Source organism: Fonsecaea monophora (genome assembly GCF_001642475.1).
Source record: "Fonsecaea monophora strain CBS 269.37 chromosome Unknown Scaff19, whole genome shotgun sequence".
Lineage (NCBI taxonomy): Eukaryota > Fungi > Ascomycota > Eurotiomycetes > Chaetothyriales > Herpotrichiellaceae > Fonsecaea > Fonsecaea monophora.
In genome coordinates, this window is record NW_019173950.1 from 221,329 (window position 1) to 240,905 (window position 19,577).

The 19,577-nt window shown below is 52.6% G+C and overlaps 6 protein-coding genes across 6 annotated transcripts; 4 read left to right on the forward strand and 2 right to left on the reverse strand.

The window, feature by feature from the left end:
- Positions 1-741: 741 nt before the first annotated feature.
- On the forward strand, positions 742-5,671 carry AYO21_03759 (hypothetical protein; the record flags this gene model as incomplete). Its single annotated transcript, XM_022653733.1, has 2 exons — positions 742-1,831; positions 1,881-5,671. The coding sequence occupies 2 exons, from the start codon at positions 742-744 to the stop codon at positions 5,669-5,671; spliced, it is 4,881 nt and encodes a 1,626-aa protein (XP_022513976.1).
- Positions 5,672-5,958: 287 nt separating this feature from the next.
- On the reverse strand, positions 5,959-9,373 carry AYO21_03760 (hypothetical protein; the record flags this gene model as incomplete). The annotated part of the gene is made up of 7 exons (XM_022653734.1): positions 5,959-6,061; positions 6,145-6,511; positions 6,583-6,766; positions 7,981-8,159; positions 8,262-8,695; positions 8,883-9,129; positions 9,223-9,373. 7 exons carry the CDS (start codon positions 9,371-9,373, stop codon positions 5,959-5,961), a joined length of 1,665 nt encoding a protein of 554 aa, XP_022513977.1.
- A 1,693-nt stretch (positions 9,374-11,066) lies between these two features.
- AYO21_03761 (hypothetical protein) lies at positions 11,067-13,444 on the forward strand (the record flags this gene model as incomplete). Its single annotated transcript, XM_022653735.1, has 4 exons — positions 11,067-12,631; positions 12,691-12,796; positions 12,852-13,116; positions 13,176-13,444. 4 exons carry the CDS (start codon positions 11,067-11,069, stop codon positions 13,442-13,444), a joined length of 2,205 nt encoding a protein of 734 aa, XP_022513978.1.
- A 390-nt stretch (positions 13,445-13,834) lies between these two features.
- Positions 13,835-14,995, reverse strand: AYO21_03762 (hypothetical protein; the record flags this gene model as incomplete). Its single annotated transcript, XM_022653736.1, has 1 exon — positions 13,835-14,995. One exon carries the CDS (start codon positions 14,993-14,995, stop codon positions 13,835-13,837), a length of 1,161 nt encoding a protein of 386 aa, XP_022513979.1.
- Positions 14,996-16,428: 1,433 nt separating this feature from the next.
- On the forward strand, positions 16,429-16,841 carry AYO21_03763 (hypothetical protein; the record flags this gene model as incomplete). Its single annotated transcript, XM_022653737.1, has 2 exons — positions 16,429-16,738; positions 16,810-16,841. 2 exons carry the CDS (start codon positions 16,429-16,431, stop codon positions 16,839-16,841), a joined length of 342 nt encoding a protein of 113 aa, XP_022513980.1.
- Positions 16,842-17,486: 645 nt separating this feature from the next.
- On the forward strand, positions 17,487-18,713 carry AYO21_03764 (hypothetical protein; the record flags this gene model as incomplete). The annotated part of the gene is made up of 1 exon (XM_022653738.1): positions 17,487-18,713. The coding sequence occupies one exon, from the start codon at positions 17,487-17,489 to the stop codon at positions 18,711-18,713; it is 1,227 nt and encodes a 408-aa protein (XP_022513981.1).
- Between the last annotated feature and the right edge of the window lie 864 nt (positions 18,714-19,577).

Sequence of the window (19,577 nt, forward strand, 5' to 3'; positions counted from 1 at the left end):
ATATACTCGAGACGTTCTGTCAAACACGCTCAATCCGTCGAGTCAAAGAATTGGGGACGCAATAACTCACCATGTACCGCTCCCCGTCCACATTATTTCTCAGGTTACTCCAATCCCCGCTGACGTCGGCCCTTTTCCAGGGCGTAACCGCCGCAAGATTTCCTCTTTGGGTATATCCCCCACTATTGTCCCGGCGGCCTCAACCGTCTGCCGGGCCATGTTAGTCCGAGAGGCGAGAGTTGGCCAGTGTGTTCTGAGGATGGAGTTGACGAACAGCAGGACCAGTACCCTCGTACCTGTGCAACATGAAGCGAGACAAGTTTTGCTTAGCTCGGTGTGAATTGGAGGCACTGCAAGCACGTGCTTCACGTGATAAGGCTTGGTATCTTTCAAGTGTTTGCACAGCCTCATTCAACCTAGCAGGCTGCCTAGCACGGCGCTTAGAGACAAGCACGTCGCTAACAGCCTCACCACTTTTCCCATCTTGCACCCTTAATTACGCCGTGATGACGAGATGCGATCGAAACGGCGGCACCCTTGATCCAATATGCATCTTGTGCACTAGTCGCAGGACAGTCACCAGTGCAGCATTGGATAATGCTTCGTTCCTGGCGTCAATTCGGCAAACAAGATAGCCACATCGGCGATATCGTGTCAGGCTGATGAAGTCCCGAGCCCCTCCTATGTATCAGCAACCCTTTTCTGATCGATTCCGGTGACTGTTTGGCCATATTCTGCAGAATGTTAGCGTCAGACTATCATGTTGGGTGGATCTCTGCTCTACCATTGGAAGAAGCTGCGGCTCTAGACATGCTCGACGAGAGGCATGGCAATCTTCAACAAGCAAGCTATGACACCAATAACTATGTGTTGGGCCGAATTGGTCCCCACAATGTAGTCATTGCATGTCTACCTCAAGGGGTTATCGGTCCCGTGGCGGCAGCCTCTGTTGCCATTCCCATGCGGGCCACTTTTCCCTCACTTAAATTCATCCTGCTCGTGGGAGTTGGTGGTGGTGTTCCCTCGACACACCATGACATTCGACTAGGCGATGTTGTCGTGAGCCGTCCTACCGGACAATTTGGCGGCGTGGTTCAATACGACTTTGGGAAAACCCTCCATCAAGGTCACTTTGTCCGAACCGGTTCACTCAATCGTCCTCCTGATGTATTGTTAAATGCTGTTTCAACCCTAGAGGCCCAGCATCTCAGCCAAGGAGGGTCTCAAATTGGTGCCATCCTACAGGACGTCGTCTGGAGAAATCCACGCCGAGCGAATGCTTGCAATTATCCAGCCACTCACAAAGATGAACTGTTCGAGTCTTCTTACGCCCATCAAATCTCAAACCACGCACTCTGTGAGGCTTGCGACCGCGGCAGACTCGTCAATCGACCACCCCGTGCAGGAAACCATCCAGTCATACACTATGGGCTTATTGCATCCGGTAGCCAGGTTATTCGAGACTCGATCATGCGGGACCGTCTCAGTGCAGAACTCGATGTTCTTTGCTTTGAGATGGAAGCGGCTGGCTTAATGAATTATTTTGACTGCTTAGTTGTTCGAGGCATTTGCGACTACTCGGACTCGCACAAAAACAAGCGGTGGCAGGAGTACGCAGCTGCGACCGCGGCGGCTTATGCGAAAGAGCTTTTGTGGACTATCCGCCCTGTGCCGTCCTTCCGAAGAGTCCTGACTGACAGGACTCCTGATGACAGCGAGGGATTCAGTGCTCGATACGATCAAGATGACTCTTTTCAGGAAGGCCCAGGATCAATTTTCGAAACCACCTCTTCAGGGACACCTAGATACCATTCAGCTGCTGCCGAATCTGGTAAGTTTTCCACCTCCAAAGATTGTAACACGCTAAGAGACGCAAACAGCGTGTCTGAAGTCGCTATGGTTTAGGGAAATGGGCGGTCGTCGAGACAACATCGATCGTGCGGCCGAGGGGACCTGTTCCTGGCTGATAGAACATCCGGACTATCAGCAATGGGCCGCAAACAATAAAGGGTTTCTTTGGATAACTGGCCTGCCTGGTGCAGGCAAGAGTGTTCTCCTCGACACGCTGGTAAGCAAGGTCGAGAGCCAGAGAGACGAAAAGGTCATTGTGGCTTCATTTTTCGTGCATGGCCGCGGCACACAGATGCAAAAGTCTCCTGTCGGACTGTATCGGTCCATCCTGCATCAAATACTATCAAGAGCGAAGATCCTATTAAGAGAGCTAACAAACACGTTCGTGTTGAAGCAGCTAAATCAGGGTGAATACGGGCACTCTTGGACATGGCACGAAAAGGGCTTGTTCGACTTCCTCAATACTCGAGTGAAACAGTACACCAGACAATCTATCAAAATCTTCATAGATGCCTTGGACGAATGCGGCGAAGAAACGGCAAGGAAGCTCTCATCAGAACTCTGGAGCCTCACGACGCCGACCGAAGAGGCTCAGTCAGCAATCAGTGTGTGCATAACCTGCCGTCACTATCCCGTAATGGATCTCTTTGGTGCTCCAGAAATCTGCGTCGAAGCTCAAAATTCTGGTGACATTTCCAGATTCGTTCATAGCCGTCTTTCACACGTCTTCAAGAACCAAAATTCGCGGCGAGATGTCGAGCACGAAATTTTGCGCAAGGCTGCGGGAAACTTTTTGTGGACGGCTCTCATCCTCGAACAAACAACCCGCAAGGGGCGTCATGGCTATGGTCTGGAAAAGATTCGCAAAGAAATCCAGAATAGCTCTCCAGAGCTTGGTCAGATATACAAGGAGGCCTTGTCGAAGATACCAGCCGAGGACAGAGTCGGTGCAATGCGTCTCTTCGAATGGGTGTGTCTGACTGAGGAACCTCTTTTCCCGATCCAGATGAGGTATGCCCTGGCCTTCGACCCACTGGATCCGCCAACGACTATTGCATCGTGGGAGAATTTAGACACATTCACCGAGACCGACGGGCAAATGGAAATATTGATAAAAGCGTTATCCGGTGGCCTTGTCGAGATTGTCAACGGGGACAACATCATCCAGTGCATTCACCAGTCAGTAAAGGACTACCTCTTGCAGCGAGGCCTCCAGGACCTGGAGCATTCCATCAGCGAAGATCAATCGAGTTCTAGGCTTGAAGAAACGTTGGCGAAGGCTCATGAGCTCATATTCAAATGCTGCATGCATTACATTCTAACGGATGAAATACTACAGTTTCCAGTTGATGAAGGGCAGTCTCCAGCGAGACAGTATCCCCTCATTCAGTATTCTGTTGCTAGATGGCCCTCTCACCTGAAAAAGGCGGACCTGGATGGACGGTTACAGAGAGACCTTTTAACATACCTCCAATGGCCTTCTCGGACTCGCTTGGATCAATGGCTTTCACTGTGCTATCTGGACTCTCGTGCTTGTGTTCTTCAATCCGGGGCACATTTGCTCCACGTTGCTGGATATTATGACCTCAGCCATGTCATAGATGCTGTGCTTGAAAATAACCCATTGGAAAATGTTGACGATAGGGACGCTCAAGAATGCACTCCTCTGATCTGGGCGGCAAGAAATGGACATGTCGAGGCGACCAAATGTTTCCTGCGTCACGGGGCAGAGGTTGACACTTTTGATTCCGAACGACATTCATCTCTGTGGTGGGCTACAAACTATGGCCACTTGGGCGTCGCGGAGATCTTAATCCAGCATGGAGCAAATACTAACTTACAAGATGAGACGGGCCGCACAGCATTATTTTGGGCCTCAGAGAACCTTGACGAAGCGACGGTCGGTTTCCTTCTATCTAATGGCGCAAACCCCAATATACAAGACAACCAGGCAAGGTCACCGCTCTACTTTATCATTGGGCATTTCGTTCGGGAAAAGGCGCGCAGAATCTGCCGGAGACTACTTGAAGCGGGTGCACAACCAAGCAAGAAGTTATCTGAAGATGAGTCCTTGTTGCGATGGGCGACCAATCGCGACTTTCACGACATCATCGATCTCATATTGAAACTTGACCAATTTGCCCACGACGACAACCGACGAGCGCTAGCGTTCTTGCAGGCTCTGAATTGGAGAAACTTCTCAGTCGCTCTGAAATTTGCCCATGCTGGGATCAATGCGCAAAAATTCACAGACTTTACCGGCGAAACCCCTATCGCCTATGCTCTTTCAAGAAATTCTCAAGGGGTCGTCGGAGTACTGCTTGAGAAGAAGAATTGTGACCCCAATGGTAGGGGCTCCAGGGGGACAACACCTCTCATTGCCACCGCCCAGCTGGGACTTGTCGTTATGATGAAGTCTCTCATTGCGCTGGGTGCCGATCCGAATCTTGCGGACACTGAACGCCGCACCCCTTTATCTTTCGCAGCAGCAGGTGGATATATAGACGCCGTCCGCGTCCTTATCGAAAGAAATGCCGACCCAAATTTGAGTGACCAAAAGGGGAAGACACCCTTGATGTGGGCCGCTGAGAATGGGCATGATCCTGTCGTCGAGCTGCTGATCGAAAAGGGTGCATTCCTCAAAGCCCAAGATACTTTAAGGTGTTCGGTATTATTTTGGGCAGCGAAGGGGGGCAATAGTGCTGTGTTGGAGTTGCTGAGTGACGTGGACAAGGAGCACCGGAACTCCCTGGGGCAAACGGCACTCTGGTGGGCTATCATGCATCGGCAGATAGACGCTGCAAAGCACCTCCTCACCTCTGGAGCCAACCCCAACGTAACCGATACTGACGGTAGGAGCCTCGTCTTATGGGCGGTGTCTACCGGTTATCTCGTTGGCGCCCAGCTTCTCCTCGAAAGGGGTGCGGATCCTAATTTAAAGGACCGCAAACAGCAGATAGCGCTTCTTGTGGCCGCAGCTAACGACGACATTGATTTGATCAAACTGCTACTTCTCCACGGCGCTGATCCCGACATGGAGGACGCGGACGGCTACACATCGCTGTCACTTGCGGTCAAGAAAGGCCTGACGAATGCAGTTGCGGTCCTTTGCGAAGTATCGCAATTGAATCGTGTAGACCGCAGTGGGAGGACACCGCTTTTGTTGGCCGTCATGAACGGGAACGAAACAGTTGCGACTTGTCTCTTACAACATGGAGCCGATGCCGATTGTCAAGTTTATTCAGGGAGAACTCCACTGTCCTTCGCCTGCGAGTACGGGTATGAGAGTCTCGTGAGGGTCTTACTGGAATACCGAGTCAATGTAAACATTCAGGATCAGAATGGTCGCACCGCCGTCTGGTGGGCAGCGGCGTACGGCCAAACCGCGATTCTGGAGCTCTTGCTAGAGAAGGGCGCCGATCTGCAAATTCGGTCCAAAACGGGCGAGAGTGCTTTGATGAAAGCAGTGAACAATGGCCATGTCGAGACAACTCGGCTGCTTTTGCGACACCAGCCTGCTGCTCTTTCAGATCCTGACATCAGCGCCCGACTTTTAGGATTGGCAACAGATAACACTGACTCAGCCATGGTGTCGTTGCTGATTGAAGAAGGGGTAGACTGTACTCAAACTCTTCCTTCGGGCAGGACGGTTCTATCATGGGCAGCGAAGAACGGATGCCTTGACGTTCTGAAGATCATGAACAGTCGTGGGGTCGACCTGGAGGCGCCTTGCGATCAGCAGGGCCTTACTACGCTTGACTTGGCCTTTGAACGTGGCCACAAGGATGTGGTTGAGTTCTTGATGGGGATTTGGACGTGACGAGGTGTATATACGATGTGTTTATATGGTGTCTTGTGTTGGATGGGACCACATTACAATGTACCGTGACAAGGCTGTGAGTCACGTGATCATCGGGAGGGGATACTTGTCTATACTCGATGCCCCTTTCTTGCCAGCCATGCTTGGATAAACTCAATTATATTCGCGCAGTCTTGGACCCAATCAAACAGGGGCTGTCTCTCTGCATACGGGTTCACTGACTAGATCAGTCCACACTTTCATATATCCCTCACCCAAACCGTTGAGTCGGTGCCTGCTCTGCCTGCTCATGCCGGGGTTGCCGAGTGATCATCCAGGCCCGGGACATTTTCCGACGTGATGCTATCAATCTTTTTGTAAGGGGGCTTGATTGTCCAGATGAGATCGAATCTGTGTTAGTTCATCTCCGTCAACCAAAGTCCTTTTTTTACAGAACGATCGCTGAGTGACTAAGTGAACGGTGAATGAGGTACCTGTTCCCGGGATACTCGGGCACGTCGTCGACGCCGAGCGCCTTTGCGATCTTCTCCAGCGCGTCGTGTTCCCAGCAGATCAGGACGTTGCCCTCGCCGACGTACTTGCCCTTGCCTTTGGCGTAGTCGTGCACGGCCTCGGCAACCTTGTCGACGTGGTCCCGGTCAATCAGGGAGTTGAACGGCACGTTGTATTCCTGGAGAGATTCGACGAGCGGTTGTACGGTCAGGAATGGGCGGGTTTGTCTGTTGTCTGGTCGTGCCGGATGCGTTATCATTTTTTGCTGTGCACCCTGCACCTTGGCCTTGGCCTGAGCCTTGGAGAGACCGAACAGAAGGCCCTCGAATTCCCCCCCTTCCTCCACACCTAGGGGAGGGGAGTGCGAGGCGCCCTCGACTACCAACGCTCCGAGGGCTGATGCACGGATATGGACATACCTGACTTGGGTCTCTGCGCGATCACGTACCCGATGTCATACTTGCTGCTCCGCCCAAACACCTGGACGAGACCCTCGGCGCGGTCGATTCCCTGCGCAGAGAGTCCCGGGCTGTCGTCCCCGTCGTCCTCCTTTGGGGGCTTCTCGCCGTGGCGGATCAGGTAGAGGGTTGGGGAGTCGTGAGGCTGAGTTGGTTAGCCTCTTTGTTAGACGGTGCGTGGATTTATCTGGTTGAAGGTAAGGTACCCTACCATTTTCGTTCCGAGGGAATTGGAACTGTTAAGATGCGATTGCTGAGATAAAGGGACAAAGTGTGGTTTCTTTGAATCCCAGGGGAAATCGAGCACGCGACAATAATCTCGGTTTATCTTATAAGTTGGTCCTCGTCCTGCGCCTGACAACCTCACCCTGTCTGTCTGGGAATAAACGTCTCCCGGTCAGCATCCTCGCACACGCCCCTGTTCATTGTTCATTGTTCACATGCTGCGGTGCGCTGCGGGGGTGGCTGGCTGACTGGCTGACTGACCGGCTGGCTAACCACATGCATGAATACGAGAAGGGAGCTGATACCACTTGACGGCGGACGCTGACTTGTCCATCCATGCAGTGCTACCTCCGGCATGGTTCAGCTAACTAAACAGTATGACCCTTTTTTTCCCCTACCAAAGTGATTGGGTCCTGTACGGAGCAATGATTCGCCTACTTACCTACCGAGCTCGTCACTCAAGACCGCATATTTGCTGACCACACGGGGCTGGGATCGGATAGCTCTACTCGTAGAGGCTAGATGGGTGTCGTGTCCTGGCCGGGGTGAATACTGGATCCCCCCAAACAGAATCGTGCTAATACAAATCAATGATTGGGTATGTAGGAGGGCTTGTTGATATTTCGGATACATTTTGGAGTCCTTTTTCCCCCCCTCTTTTTGACATGTGTCACTAGGTCAGTACTCGCGAGGCACGGGGGATACGTCTTGTGCAACATTAACTACAAGGGCGGCAGCACGGTGTAACCCTTGCCGGAATCGTTGATCGAGATCGAGCGAGCGCTTTAGCAGCGTCGGTGATGGGGTTAGAAGAAGAAGAGCAGCAAAAATCAAATCATTTTCAATGAAGGTGAACATGTCCATTGTCAAGTTTGGTTTCTGCTCCTTCATCATCACCGGTGGTTGTGAGCTGGTAAAGCATACTCGGTATTATGGTATGGTCAATTGGTCGGAGAACATTCGCCGTGCATTTTTGGCGTATAGAAAGCATTTCGGACATGGACCCCGACTGAGAAGCTTCAACCCATTATTGCATGCCTCGTATATCGACACCTGCCTTTTTGGGCATTTTGACTAGAGGTTGAAATCCACCACGCCTCTTCCAGCCGCTTCACCTCTTCTGATCCTCTCCACCGCCTCTGGGAGTCTGTCAATCGGATAGATTGTGTGGTCACCAGAGATCTTTCCAGCTGCGGCGTATTGAAGTGTCGTGGCGATGTCGGCTCTACTCCCCACCATTGAACCGCGCACGGTCAGTCCCTGAGTGATGAATTTGGTAGGTGGTGCTCCGATGGTAAGCTCTTTGTTGTGCGCTGTTCATGTCCCCTGTTTAGTCTTTTCTACTGTGAAAGGAGAGGAGAGAGGGGGAGTGCTAAAGGAGAGCTTCGAAATGGGGAGGAAGAGAGATGACTTACGGAGTCCGATACACGATACCACAGCACCGACGCGTGTGCCCGCGTACGAGATGGCGGATGGATAGGAATTGCCCGCCGTGACAAACACTCCATGTGCTCCGATCCCGTCTGCGATCTGGACTGCCTCCGCCACCGGATCGTCAACGCGCTTGAAGTCGATAAAGGCCTTTGCACCCCGAGAGATGGCGAGCTTCTCTTTCTCATCTCCCGTGTCCACCACGATCGGTCGAAGCCCCATCGCCGCGGCTAGCTGCACGCCTTGAATGCCCACGCCGCCGCCTCCGCCGAGGAAGACGGCCCAATTGTTCGGCTTGAGTGTCGCGAGACGTAGGGCGCGATACATGGTTCCCGCAGAGCACATTATGGGGGCCGCTGCGTAGTCGTCCACGCCGTCGGGAATTCTCTGCGTGTAGTGCGCTGGGGACGTGACATAGCTGTGGAAATAGATCAGCAGGTCTCAAAGGCTACAGCGGGCTTCGAGAGCAGAAAGTACTGTTGATATGTCCTATACAGTGAGAAATCAGCATTGAGACTGCGACGCAAGTTGCCTAGCAAGAACAAGGGGCACTAAAAACTTGCCCTGTTTTATGAAGACCACAGAGCTGCGATTTGCGGCAGTACGCCTCCTTGTCGTCCAGACAGAGGTCGCAGTCTCCACAGACGGACCATCGTGGCTTCATGCCCGCCCGATCACCGACCTTCCAGTTCTTGACGTTGGAGCCGACTTTGACGACGACGCCGGCGCCCTCGTGGCCCGGAGATCGCACGCCGAACGCGGACATGGGCGGGCCCAGGTCGCCCATGGCGAAATGGAGATCTGAGAAGCAGATGCCGGTCACGTTGAGTTTTATCAGGACTTCGTCGGCACCTAGAAGATGAGGATCCGTTTTAGAGCCACGGCGGACACCAGCAACAGGAATACCATCTCGCGATGAGGGGGAATATCAAATGCCCGTCTCACCTGGTTCTGGAACGGGCACCATCTGTACCTCGATGTGGAAATTAGGGCCTTCATTCACCACGACTCCCGCCTTGCACTCTTTGGGTATGTCAAAGGTAATCTCGTCCTTGCCGGCTGCGTCGTTGGCGTCGGGCCCCAATAAATACGACATGGTAGATGTTTAACAATTGACGACGGCGATGATGGATATCCCTTGGATTTGGCTTGTAGATATGGTTTACGAGTCACGATAGTTCATTTGGTGTCTCTCTCAGGTATGGCCAAGGCCGCCCTTGGAGGAGACTGAGATATAAAGATAAATACCCATGTCGAGTGCTGCTGCTGGAATTGGTTCTCCGAGGACGGGCATTCCAAGTGTTGGGTGGAGATGACACTTTTTCAGTGGGGAGTTGTGACCTACGACGTAGAGTGTTGGGATGAAATTGAATATGGCATGCTACCAGCTTGCATATTGTTTGCAAGGGAGGAGAGGGATTGATGTCGTGGATAGATTTATACGAGGTTGTCACACACCGAGACCCAGCACTGAAGCCTTGCTCTCATACATGTACAGAACTTCATTTCCGCTCGCCTTGGCCAATAGTTCCCTCTCATCCTCGCACTTGACTATCACACTGGTCTTCCCCACTGCTTGAAGCGCCCAAGTTTCTGTGGGGATATCCTGGGGTCACGAAGCGTGCTTGGAACTGTAGGTGTCCTAGACCTGTTTTCGTGAGGCAGAGGCATACTTCCCTAGGCGGTTGTATCTAAGGCTGATGGGGGAACATAGACGCCCATTGCGGTAGACTGCTTACCGCAAGTAACTGCGTCGTAGCCGAGAAGACACACAATGAACATTTGGGTACCATTGTACAAGGCTGGTGTGTACTTTCGGATCCTAGCACTTTGCCCCGCCCCCGGGAATTGTGCCTCGGCTAGGAGGGAGTTTGGTGTATCTGAAGGTATCGATGCCCCGCACCACTCCAGGGACAGATTCTTCAATTGATCAATGCTTCCAGGTGCCAGCCCTGTGCGATTGGGGAATCAAGGTTCATCGTCTCCTGCTTGCTCGTAGGGTTTGGCTGTAGCTGGCCATTCTGGTTCGGAGGTCGGAGTGAGGAAGTTGTTCTCTTGTCTCCCTCGAGATTTTAGTTGTAGGGTGATATAACCAATGATTGTTGCCACTGATGTCACCAACTGCGGAAGGTCCTGCGACGTGGATGTTTAGGCAGATCTCACTTGAATCGATCAAGTCAAATGGCGGTCGACTTAATCCCGACAAGTCAGTACCAGACTAGAGAGATCAATCCCACCAGGAAGCAGATCTCATACCAAGCTTTCGGGGCTTCCACACAAGCAAAATGCTTATCATCCCACCGTGACCCGCCGATCCAGCCACTCTAGCCTCTGGCCCGGAACCATCCTACCTACAATGGCGACTCCATCTCACGCCCTAAACCCACGACCCCATGTCCATGAACCCATTGCCGAATGTTACCTTGCCCATTCAGGGCTGTCAACCCGGAAGGATCACCCAGATATCCTCTCCCCTCCAATGACAGAAGCCGGTGCTATCTTCAGAGTTTTCCAACCGTCGAATCGAAGGGATTCTGGAACTGATATACCAAGGGATTAGCAGGAATGGGCAGGCGGATGCGGCCACAAACACCCCGCCTAAAGAGCCCACCAACGTGGCATTGGTGACACGAGCAGCGGCATGACAAGATAAATACGACTGCAGGGCGCCACCTCCATGGGACTCTCTCTCACCCCGCGCAATCTCACGCGACACCTCGGCCGCCGTGGTTGTCTTCCTCGCCTTCCTTCATCGCCATCTTCAAGACACCACACAGGTCCAGCACAAAATGACGATTGACGAGGAGAAAGGCTTCCCGCCTACAACGGCGATGATGACCTCCAAAGCCTTTGACGGTGAAAAGGGCTTCGAGACCCTTTCTGGCCCGTCCTCGGAGGATTCTCCTCAGCTATACAACAATACCCCAGTCCACCAAGACAATGGTATCCTCTCCAAGCTGCGCCGGCTGGAAGCTCGCATGGACGAGAAACTGGGAGTCGAAAGCGAGGCCATCGATCGTAAACGACCCGAAGACAAGAAGCCCGTGCCCTGGCATGAGCAGCTCACCATGGCTCTTCTCTGGGCCAGTGGCACCATGAACACGTCTTGCTTCGCCACCGGGTTCTTGGGTTGGGAGTTTGGCTTGAGTCTCAAACAATCTATCCCCATCTACATCTTATCGTCCATCCTGGGAGGGGCTGTGACTGGCTACTGCGCGACATTCGGCGCCGCGACGGGCCTGAGACAGATCTCCGTCTCGCGGTATAGCTTCGGATGGTACCCGAACAAGATCATCGCGGCCCTCAATACCGTTCAACAAATCGGCTGGGCTGCCGTGTCGTGCATCACGGGTGGATTGGCTCTCAACGCCGTGGCCGACGGGCATGTCTCCCTTGCCGTGGGAATCGTCATTTTGGCCATTGTGGCGCTCGCCATCTCCTTTGTCGGCCTCAATGCCATTTTAGTGTATGAGCGCTACGCCTGGCTCATCTTCTTCGTCATCTTCATGATCATCTTCGGGGAGACGGGCAAACACGCCGACAACACGACCCCGTCGTCCCTGCACGGCGCTACCCTGTCGGGCACCGCCCTCTCACTTGTCGCTATCGTCTATGGCTCCTCGGCTTCGTGGTGTACCATGGCGTCCGACTACTATGTGCACTACCCAGCCACCGTGTCGCGGGTCAAGGTCTTCTTGATGACCATGTTTGGCATCAGCATTCCGACGTCGATCGGCATGGTCGCGGGCTCCGTGGTGGCGTCGGCGCTCAACAACAAACCCACCTGGCAGGACGCGTACGAGAACCAGGGACTTGGCTTCTTGATCCAGGACATGCTGCATCCGCGCGGCTTCGCCAAGTTCCTGCTCGTGCTCCTCGTGCTGTCGGGGATCAACACCAACGTCATCTCCATCTACTCAGCGGCTATTTCGTGCCAACAGTTTGCTCGGCCCCTTGCCCGGATTCCCCGCTTCATCTGGACGTTTCTGTGCTTCGCCGCCATCCTGGGCCTCGCCCTCGGCGGCCGTGAGAAACTTAATACGTACCTGGTCAACTTCCTCTCTCTTCTCGGTTACTGGTGCACCTCGTACTTTGTCATCCTCTTCTCCGAGCACGTCTTCTTCCGCCGCCGCAACTTTGCAAACTACGACCTCGACGCCTGGAACGACCCAGCCAGACTGCCCCACGGCATCGCCGCGTTCGCTGCATTCGGCCTCGGCGTCGTCGCCTGGTGCATGGGTATGGTCGAGACCTGGTACACGGGCCCTCTGGGCAAATTGATTGGTGATTTCGGCGGCGACGTAGCCAATGAGTTTGCCTTTGTCGTCACCGCCGTCGTCTATACCCCTGCGAGGTATCTGGAGCTCAAGTACTTTGGACGATAGATATTTGTATGTTCTTAAATGCAATCAGAGCACTCAATGTGGACTACGTTAGCATTCTCATGAATAAAGCTGGTAAGAGCCAAACCCGGCCTATACCGATGCAAAAGTTTGAAGACTTCTGGGGATTGGTGGAGGTTAATCTCAAAGCTGTTCGACCCCCGCCCCTTTGTGTCTACAAACATCCTGCAGGGGGGACTCTTGAACTCTCAACCGTTGATCTGTGCGTGGCAAGTCCTTCCAGGCACGTGTGCTCGCAAGAGCGGTGTCGTTATATCCATCGCATCTCGAGCAGCGACTGTGGACGTTCCCTTTGGGATAGGGTATGCTGCCGACAAGACTGGTCTTGTTCGCGCCATCGCTAGCTTACAAGCGGAGCTGGAAATTGACGGCCTGGGCGAGGTTGTCCACACCTACGCTCTGCATCCTGGTGGCGTCAAAACCACCATGGGGGGATGTAAGACCTTCCGAACCCTGCACATAGAAGGACGTATCTTTGACAGACGACTTCTCCAGCTAACAGCGACCCGGATGTTGTGGCCAAGTATCCCCGACTTGACAGATCTCGACCGGCCTTTCAAGCCCTCTTCAAGGACAAACCGGAACTTTGCGCTCACACATGCGCATACATCTCCACGGGTAAAGCCAAAGATCTTCGCGGCCTATACATTGACTGTCGACAAGACCTTGGCCGCTTGCTCGAGGCCGGGCGAGAGTCGCTGCTCAAGAATGATCTTTACTGCCTCAAGGTCGGCTTCCTAGATGGATACTCGAACGAACCGTAATCGATATGACGGCGGATCGTTCAGGTCAGTAAAAGTGCTCTTGTCAACATGTCGGGCGACATGTCGATCAGAGAATGCTTAGTACTGCCGCTCAATAATCCCCTAAGACCTGTTCGCACGAGCTACCCTCTGTCGTAGTGGTTGAATAAGAATGAGGAAGAGTCCATAACTTTAAGTAGAACAAAAAAGGATGGTGGTGTTGATATATTAGGCTAGTCCAAACCCGGCCTATATCACCACGTGACAACCGTTCCCTTTCTATTCATTCTTACAGAATAGATTCGCCATCTCAAATGCCATCTCAAATGTTACATACAATTAGAACAATCCAATCCCGCCCTGCTAATGCGCCTTTGTCGTCGTTACAGGGCTGACCAGTACCCTTCTGCCTTACGCGGGCCAAACTCCATGCGCCCACGCCTTCGCCTCCGAAATCAGACTGTCGGCGAGCCCTGAGCCCGCTGCCCAGGTGACCATTTTGGTGAACCCCACGGTCGACCAGTAGCTGAAAGGCGTGCCCTTTGGGATGAAAGCAAGGTCACCAAAGATCAACTGTGCTTCCTCACCACCAATCTGAAGGTGGAGTTGACCTTCTGTGACTTGGAATGCCTGGTCAACGGCGAATTGGAGGCGAGACTGCTTCTTGTGGGGCTTGATGGCTATACTGGCGACGCTGAGCTTGTTACCGGTCTGCTTGCCAGATGCGAGTTGAGCGATAACCTGGCCTGAACTCCGATGAAGGTATTTGGGCCCGCGGTTGCTGGAGATGAAGTAGGCTTGCGTGGGATCCTCTGGCAAAGATTGTTCGGCGTTATGCCAGGTGTCCAAGCCATCTGCTGTAGTTCCATTTGTCCAATCGAGGTTGATGGTATTCAGAGGTTCGGGGACAATGTTATACTGAGGCATCAGCCCCAGAACTTTGGTCACGTTGAGCTGCGAGGCATCTTGGGGGTCAAACGGGGCGCGTGAGTTATAAGGATTACCGGCGGCGGCGAAGAACTGGTCAATTCCCCCGGGAGCCATTCCCAGCGTGAGTTGGAAGTCGAGATCATTGGGACGATATGTATGGTTGTTACCCGGGGCCAGGAACACGAAATCATTGGCACGCAGCTCACGGCCGGTGTCAGTATTATGAAAGACCTGTACACTCCCCTTGAGGGTGTAAAAAGCTTCAATCTCTTTGTGATAATGGATGAGGTTGAGAGGGGCTGGGCCTGAGTTGACGCCAACAAGTGAAAATGCACCCGACGATGTGGTGTTTGGGACCAGAGTTCGGATAATTAAGCCCCCGAAATCCACGGCGTGGCCCTGCAGATTCGGCAGCACGTACGGCTGAGGCGTTCTGGGCGCTGCGTCCACCAATAAGCCACGGGACGAGGGTGTGGGTGTGGGTGTCGCAGTCGCCGCTGCGGAGTTCAAGATCGCGCCAAGAGAGGTAGCCAGTTGAAGAGAAGGTGTCGCCAGCATCTTGTTTGTTTGTAAATCAGAGGTTTGTGTGGGAGATAAGATCAAGCCGTGGAGGATGGCCTGGAGGAAGCTTGTAGGAAACATGGCGATCAAAGGTCAAGAGGAGAGAGGCACAAACTGCCAGACACGGAAGTGTTTGAGCGCGACTTGCTTGGGGGGCTACGCGGGAAACAAACAAACACAATATATAAATGGCATAGGACTGCATCGGCCTGTGATATTCACTGTCAGCTGTTCAATTCTCTGGTTAGCAACTAGTATGCTGAGGGTGGGGAGTGGGATTCAACCCCTGGGCCTAAACCTCGTCGACGAGACACGGTTGGAAGGAGAGTGTAGGAGAGTGGCGAGCATGTCAGTTGACCGGGTATCGTGCCTCACAGGTATTTCTAGTACCCTTCGAGTGTGCATCGCATCTACCAGCAGGGTATATGAATAGAAAAAGATGAGTTGAGCATTATTTGGCAATGGTATGTTGGTGCATTGTAAACCTTAGTTGGAAGAGAATGAAGAGAGTAATTGACGACAATTGTTGAGCCCTTCTGGTTCACTGTTCATATGGATATCTATCCACGGTATCTATGGTGCAAGTACGAGGTACTATTAAATATGCGCTCCTAATAAACGCTGAGATGAGGGACAGTTAGCCCTTAACAGAGGCTGTGTACCTGTAAACCTACAGCTGAACGCCGAGATGCGTTCTCGTAATCTCGCATACAAGGGCAATGTCCGACACTACTAGGTAGTTAGCGTATCTGCCATTCCACACTTTATTGCTTCATTAATACCAAGGTATATAGATTATACATTCAATATTTCTCTCAACAAATGCGGTCGGTTTACCATCGCACTTGTTTACGGTGATTAACAGCGCAATTGGTCTAGTGGTATGATTCTCGCTTAGGGACTACCCTGAGTTAAATGCGAGAGGCCCCAGGTTCGAACCCTGGATTGCGCCGTTCATTTTTGGTTTTTTTTTTTTTCTCTTTTTTTGAGAGGGAGAGAGAGATGGTGGGTGCTTTTTTTTAAAAGTGGCACGGCCCAGTCGCACGTGAGGTCGGAGCAGTTTTTACCCTTCTTGGAGTGCCAAGAACCAGTGGACGGAGACCAGCTGCGCTGCTTGTGTCATTTGAATTTCCCCAGAATTTCTACGGCGTCGGTTTCGGAAAAGTGTCCACAACCAATTCGTTACCAAGTCGCAGCCACCTTCTACACCACCCAGTTTCCTTTTCCACGAGTTCCGCAACTTCAATTGGATCCTTCTCTCACTTCGACCTCCTTTATCCTTGAATATCTCTTCTTCTCGCGCCTGTGGTGGGTAGGAACGCACCGGCTCCTCACATTTTCCTCCCTAACCCCCTGGAGGTATCATACGCCGCACAACTATGGTATGAAGATCTGCTTGCCCTTCTTCATGGACTGAGGTCAAACCTCGTGCAGCGATCTGCTCTGCACAGCCTGCATATCGCAACGCGAATGACTGACGAAAGTTTCAGGCTTCAGCAAGACCAGCATCTCCCATGACCTCCGGCCCTGAGTCTGGTCCCGAGTCCACCACATCCGCACAGAAAGCCAGCGGATCCTCTTCTATCGCGCGCGCCGGCTCCCCTCCAGGCGGCCCTCGATCTGCGATCCGTCGTCGTGCAGCTGCCGATCACAAGGAATCAGTCAAGAATGCCAGACCAACCTCGACACGTGCCGCAGGCGCGGGTGGTTCCTCAGGGACAATGCTGAGATTATATACCGACGAGAGCCCCGGGTTGAAGGTTGATCCTATGGTGGTCATGTTCTTGAGCTTGGGCTTTATTTTCAGTGTCGTGGCGTTGCACCGTAAGTCGCTTCAACACCTCTGGACTCACTTCCCTGCGAGAAAACTCAATGCTAATTGTGTCTACCTACAGTCATTGCCAAGGTCACAAAGCGATTCTCATAAATGTATTAGAACAGCGGCTTATGGGCGGTGTCCAGACGGAGAGATAAAAGCAATGGGTCACTGGTATCTGCTTTGTATAACATCCCATTCGTGCATGGAGAAGGGGGAGAGATTCGTTCAGCACCAGGACTTGCTTTGTATGTGATAGAAGAGCAATATGTTTTCCCTCCTCGGGCAGACATGAGCCTGGGAAGAAGCAGCACAATGACTTTTCTGCTTTGCCTGTAGCATGTTGGTCCGCATCTATGTCCCCTTTCCGTCTGAAAGCCCGCAAGCAGTATTCTCGCCGGAACTGATTGGCCTGGTATTCTCGATCTTAGAGTGAAATCACTCGTACCGCAAGTCGTATTCCGGAATTTGATGAACCTGTTCTGAAAAATTGGTTCAAGACTGGTATTTAGCAATCTGTACTGCACGGTTCACTCAGTCCGTAACATTGTGTACAAAATGGTATGACGATCTCCAATTTTGAAGCGCGTGGCCAATCTTCACTTCAGGCCAGACCACAGACATATTTTGCCAGGCACCCTTGACTCTCTGCCTGTTTCACTGGCTATACTCTCAGTCGCTTCTAGTTCTGCAGCGCAGCATCGACTTCTCTTGCGTTCCCCTTCCTACTGTCCCAAATAGCATTTGCATATCGTCATGGCGGAACGAGCCCAGGATCAGCAATCTACCCCTCCAAATAACCCGCAACCTGAAGTGGAGGGCAACGACGAAGACAAACACGCCCACATCGAACTTCCACCTCCCGAGTCCACTACACACCAGTCTCATGCTTCGGGGCCTCTCGTCAGCAGCAATGGCTGGGATGGTAAATTGCGCATGCCGGCTCGCAACGCCGTCTTGACCAACCCCGAAATCCTGTCCGACCCAGACTACTCAGACCCCGATGCCCCTCCTGTCGAACAAATTGAAGCCGACGAGGATCTGTTGGACGAATGGCCGCTCGATTCCGAGGACCTCGACCTGGTGCACTGCCGCATCTCTTCCCTACCTGCTCTAAAACTCGAGCGCTTCACAAAACTGAAAAGACTGTGCCTGCGGCAGAATGCCATTACCTCTATCCTTCTCCCCGAGGCCTTGGGGGAGGTACTTGAAGAGTTGGATCTTTATGACAATCTCATCTCGCACCTCAAAGGGCTCGAAGACCTGAAGTGTCTCAAGTCGCTGGACCTGTCTTTCAATAAGATCAAGCACATCAAACACGTCAACCACCTCCACGCGCTTACCGAGTTGTACTTTGTGCAGAACCGCATTTCCAAGATTGAGAATCTGGACGGTCTCTCGAACCTGACCATGATCGAGCTGGGTGCGAATCGCCTGCGTGAGATTGAAAACCTCGACAGCTTGACCCAGTTACGGGAACTCTGGCTGGGCAAGAACAAGATTACCGAAATCAGAAATCTCTCGCCTCTGCGGAATCTCCGTCTGTTGGACCTGAAATCCAACCGCCTCACATCATTAGGCGGTCTCTCTGATCTGACGAATCTGGAGGAACTCTACGTCTCGCACAACGCCATTTCTTCCATCCCCGCCGACGCCCTATCGAACAACAAAAAGCTCCGTGTCTTGGACATCTCCAATAACCAAATCTCCCACCTCGAAAACATCTCTCACCTCACGGAACTAGAAGAGTTCTGGGCGAGTTCAAACCAACTGAGCGATTTCCGAGAGGTCGAGCAGGAGCTGCGGGACAAGGAGCATCTGGAGACGGTATACTTTGAGATGAATCCCTTGCAATTGCAGGGGCCCGCGGTGTATAGGAATAAAGTGAGGTTGGCTTTGCCGCAAGTCTCGCAGATAGATGCTAGTAAGTCATGGCTTCCCCCACCCAACCCTGTTCGATATAAGGAGTTGAAAGTTTGCTAACCATGCTTGCTGTAGCTTTCGTCAGGGTATGAGCCTCGGATCGTGCCTGGTTGCAGGTATTAGAGTGTTATGTTGGCAAGTATCATGTCTTTCATCTCGCTTGAACGTCAGAACCAATTACCTCCCAACGAAGACACCTGGGGAGAAATCCCAGGCAGAGCGCCTGCGTTGTTTCTTGCGGAACTGCATTCATCACAGCCGAGAGAGTTCTTGCAAAGCGCCTACATATCACTCTTTCTCTTGCTAGCGCTGCATGTACTTAGCCCTGTGGTTTGAGCTGAAGGCCGAAAAGCACTGTGCACGGTCTTGTCGATTCAACACGCTATTGGCCGAGGAACAATCTCCTCATTCTGCATGAAGAGGGCGCAAGCTGGGCGACTGAGTCCTATGTGGGCCAGCACCCTGGACGCAGAGAAAGAGGAGTTTGGATCATGCTGGCTGGGGGCAGATATCGTGAGAATTGGACCATCCACGAGTGTCCTACCATCTGCACTTGCCATGGCATGCATGTACAGTAGCCCTTGTATGCAATTAGCAATGACGGGCAAAGGCTCTCAATGTGAGATGCAAGAAACCAGGCGCCAAAAAAAGTATCAGACAATCAGCCATCAGCCATCAGCTGGGGGCAGAGCCGCATGGTTGATGGGGAAAATGAGGGCGGTTCGAGCTGGCGGACTACCTACTTGCCTAGGTGGTATATGAAGTCAATGCCTCTCTCCATCCAGTCGCGGTTCAATCGAGATAGGAAAGGCGAGTAGCTTGCTACAGCTGCTATGGCCAGGGTACAGGCAAGGCGTGAGAACCTCCAAGACGATGGAAATAGACAGGATGGGAGAAGGAGAGGCCATACAGAGAGAGTATGTA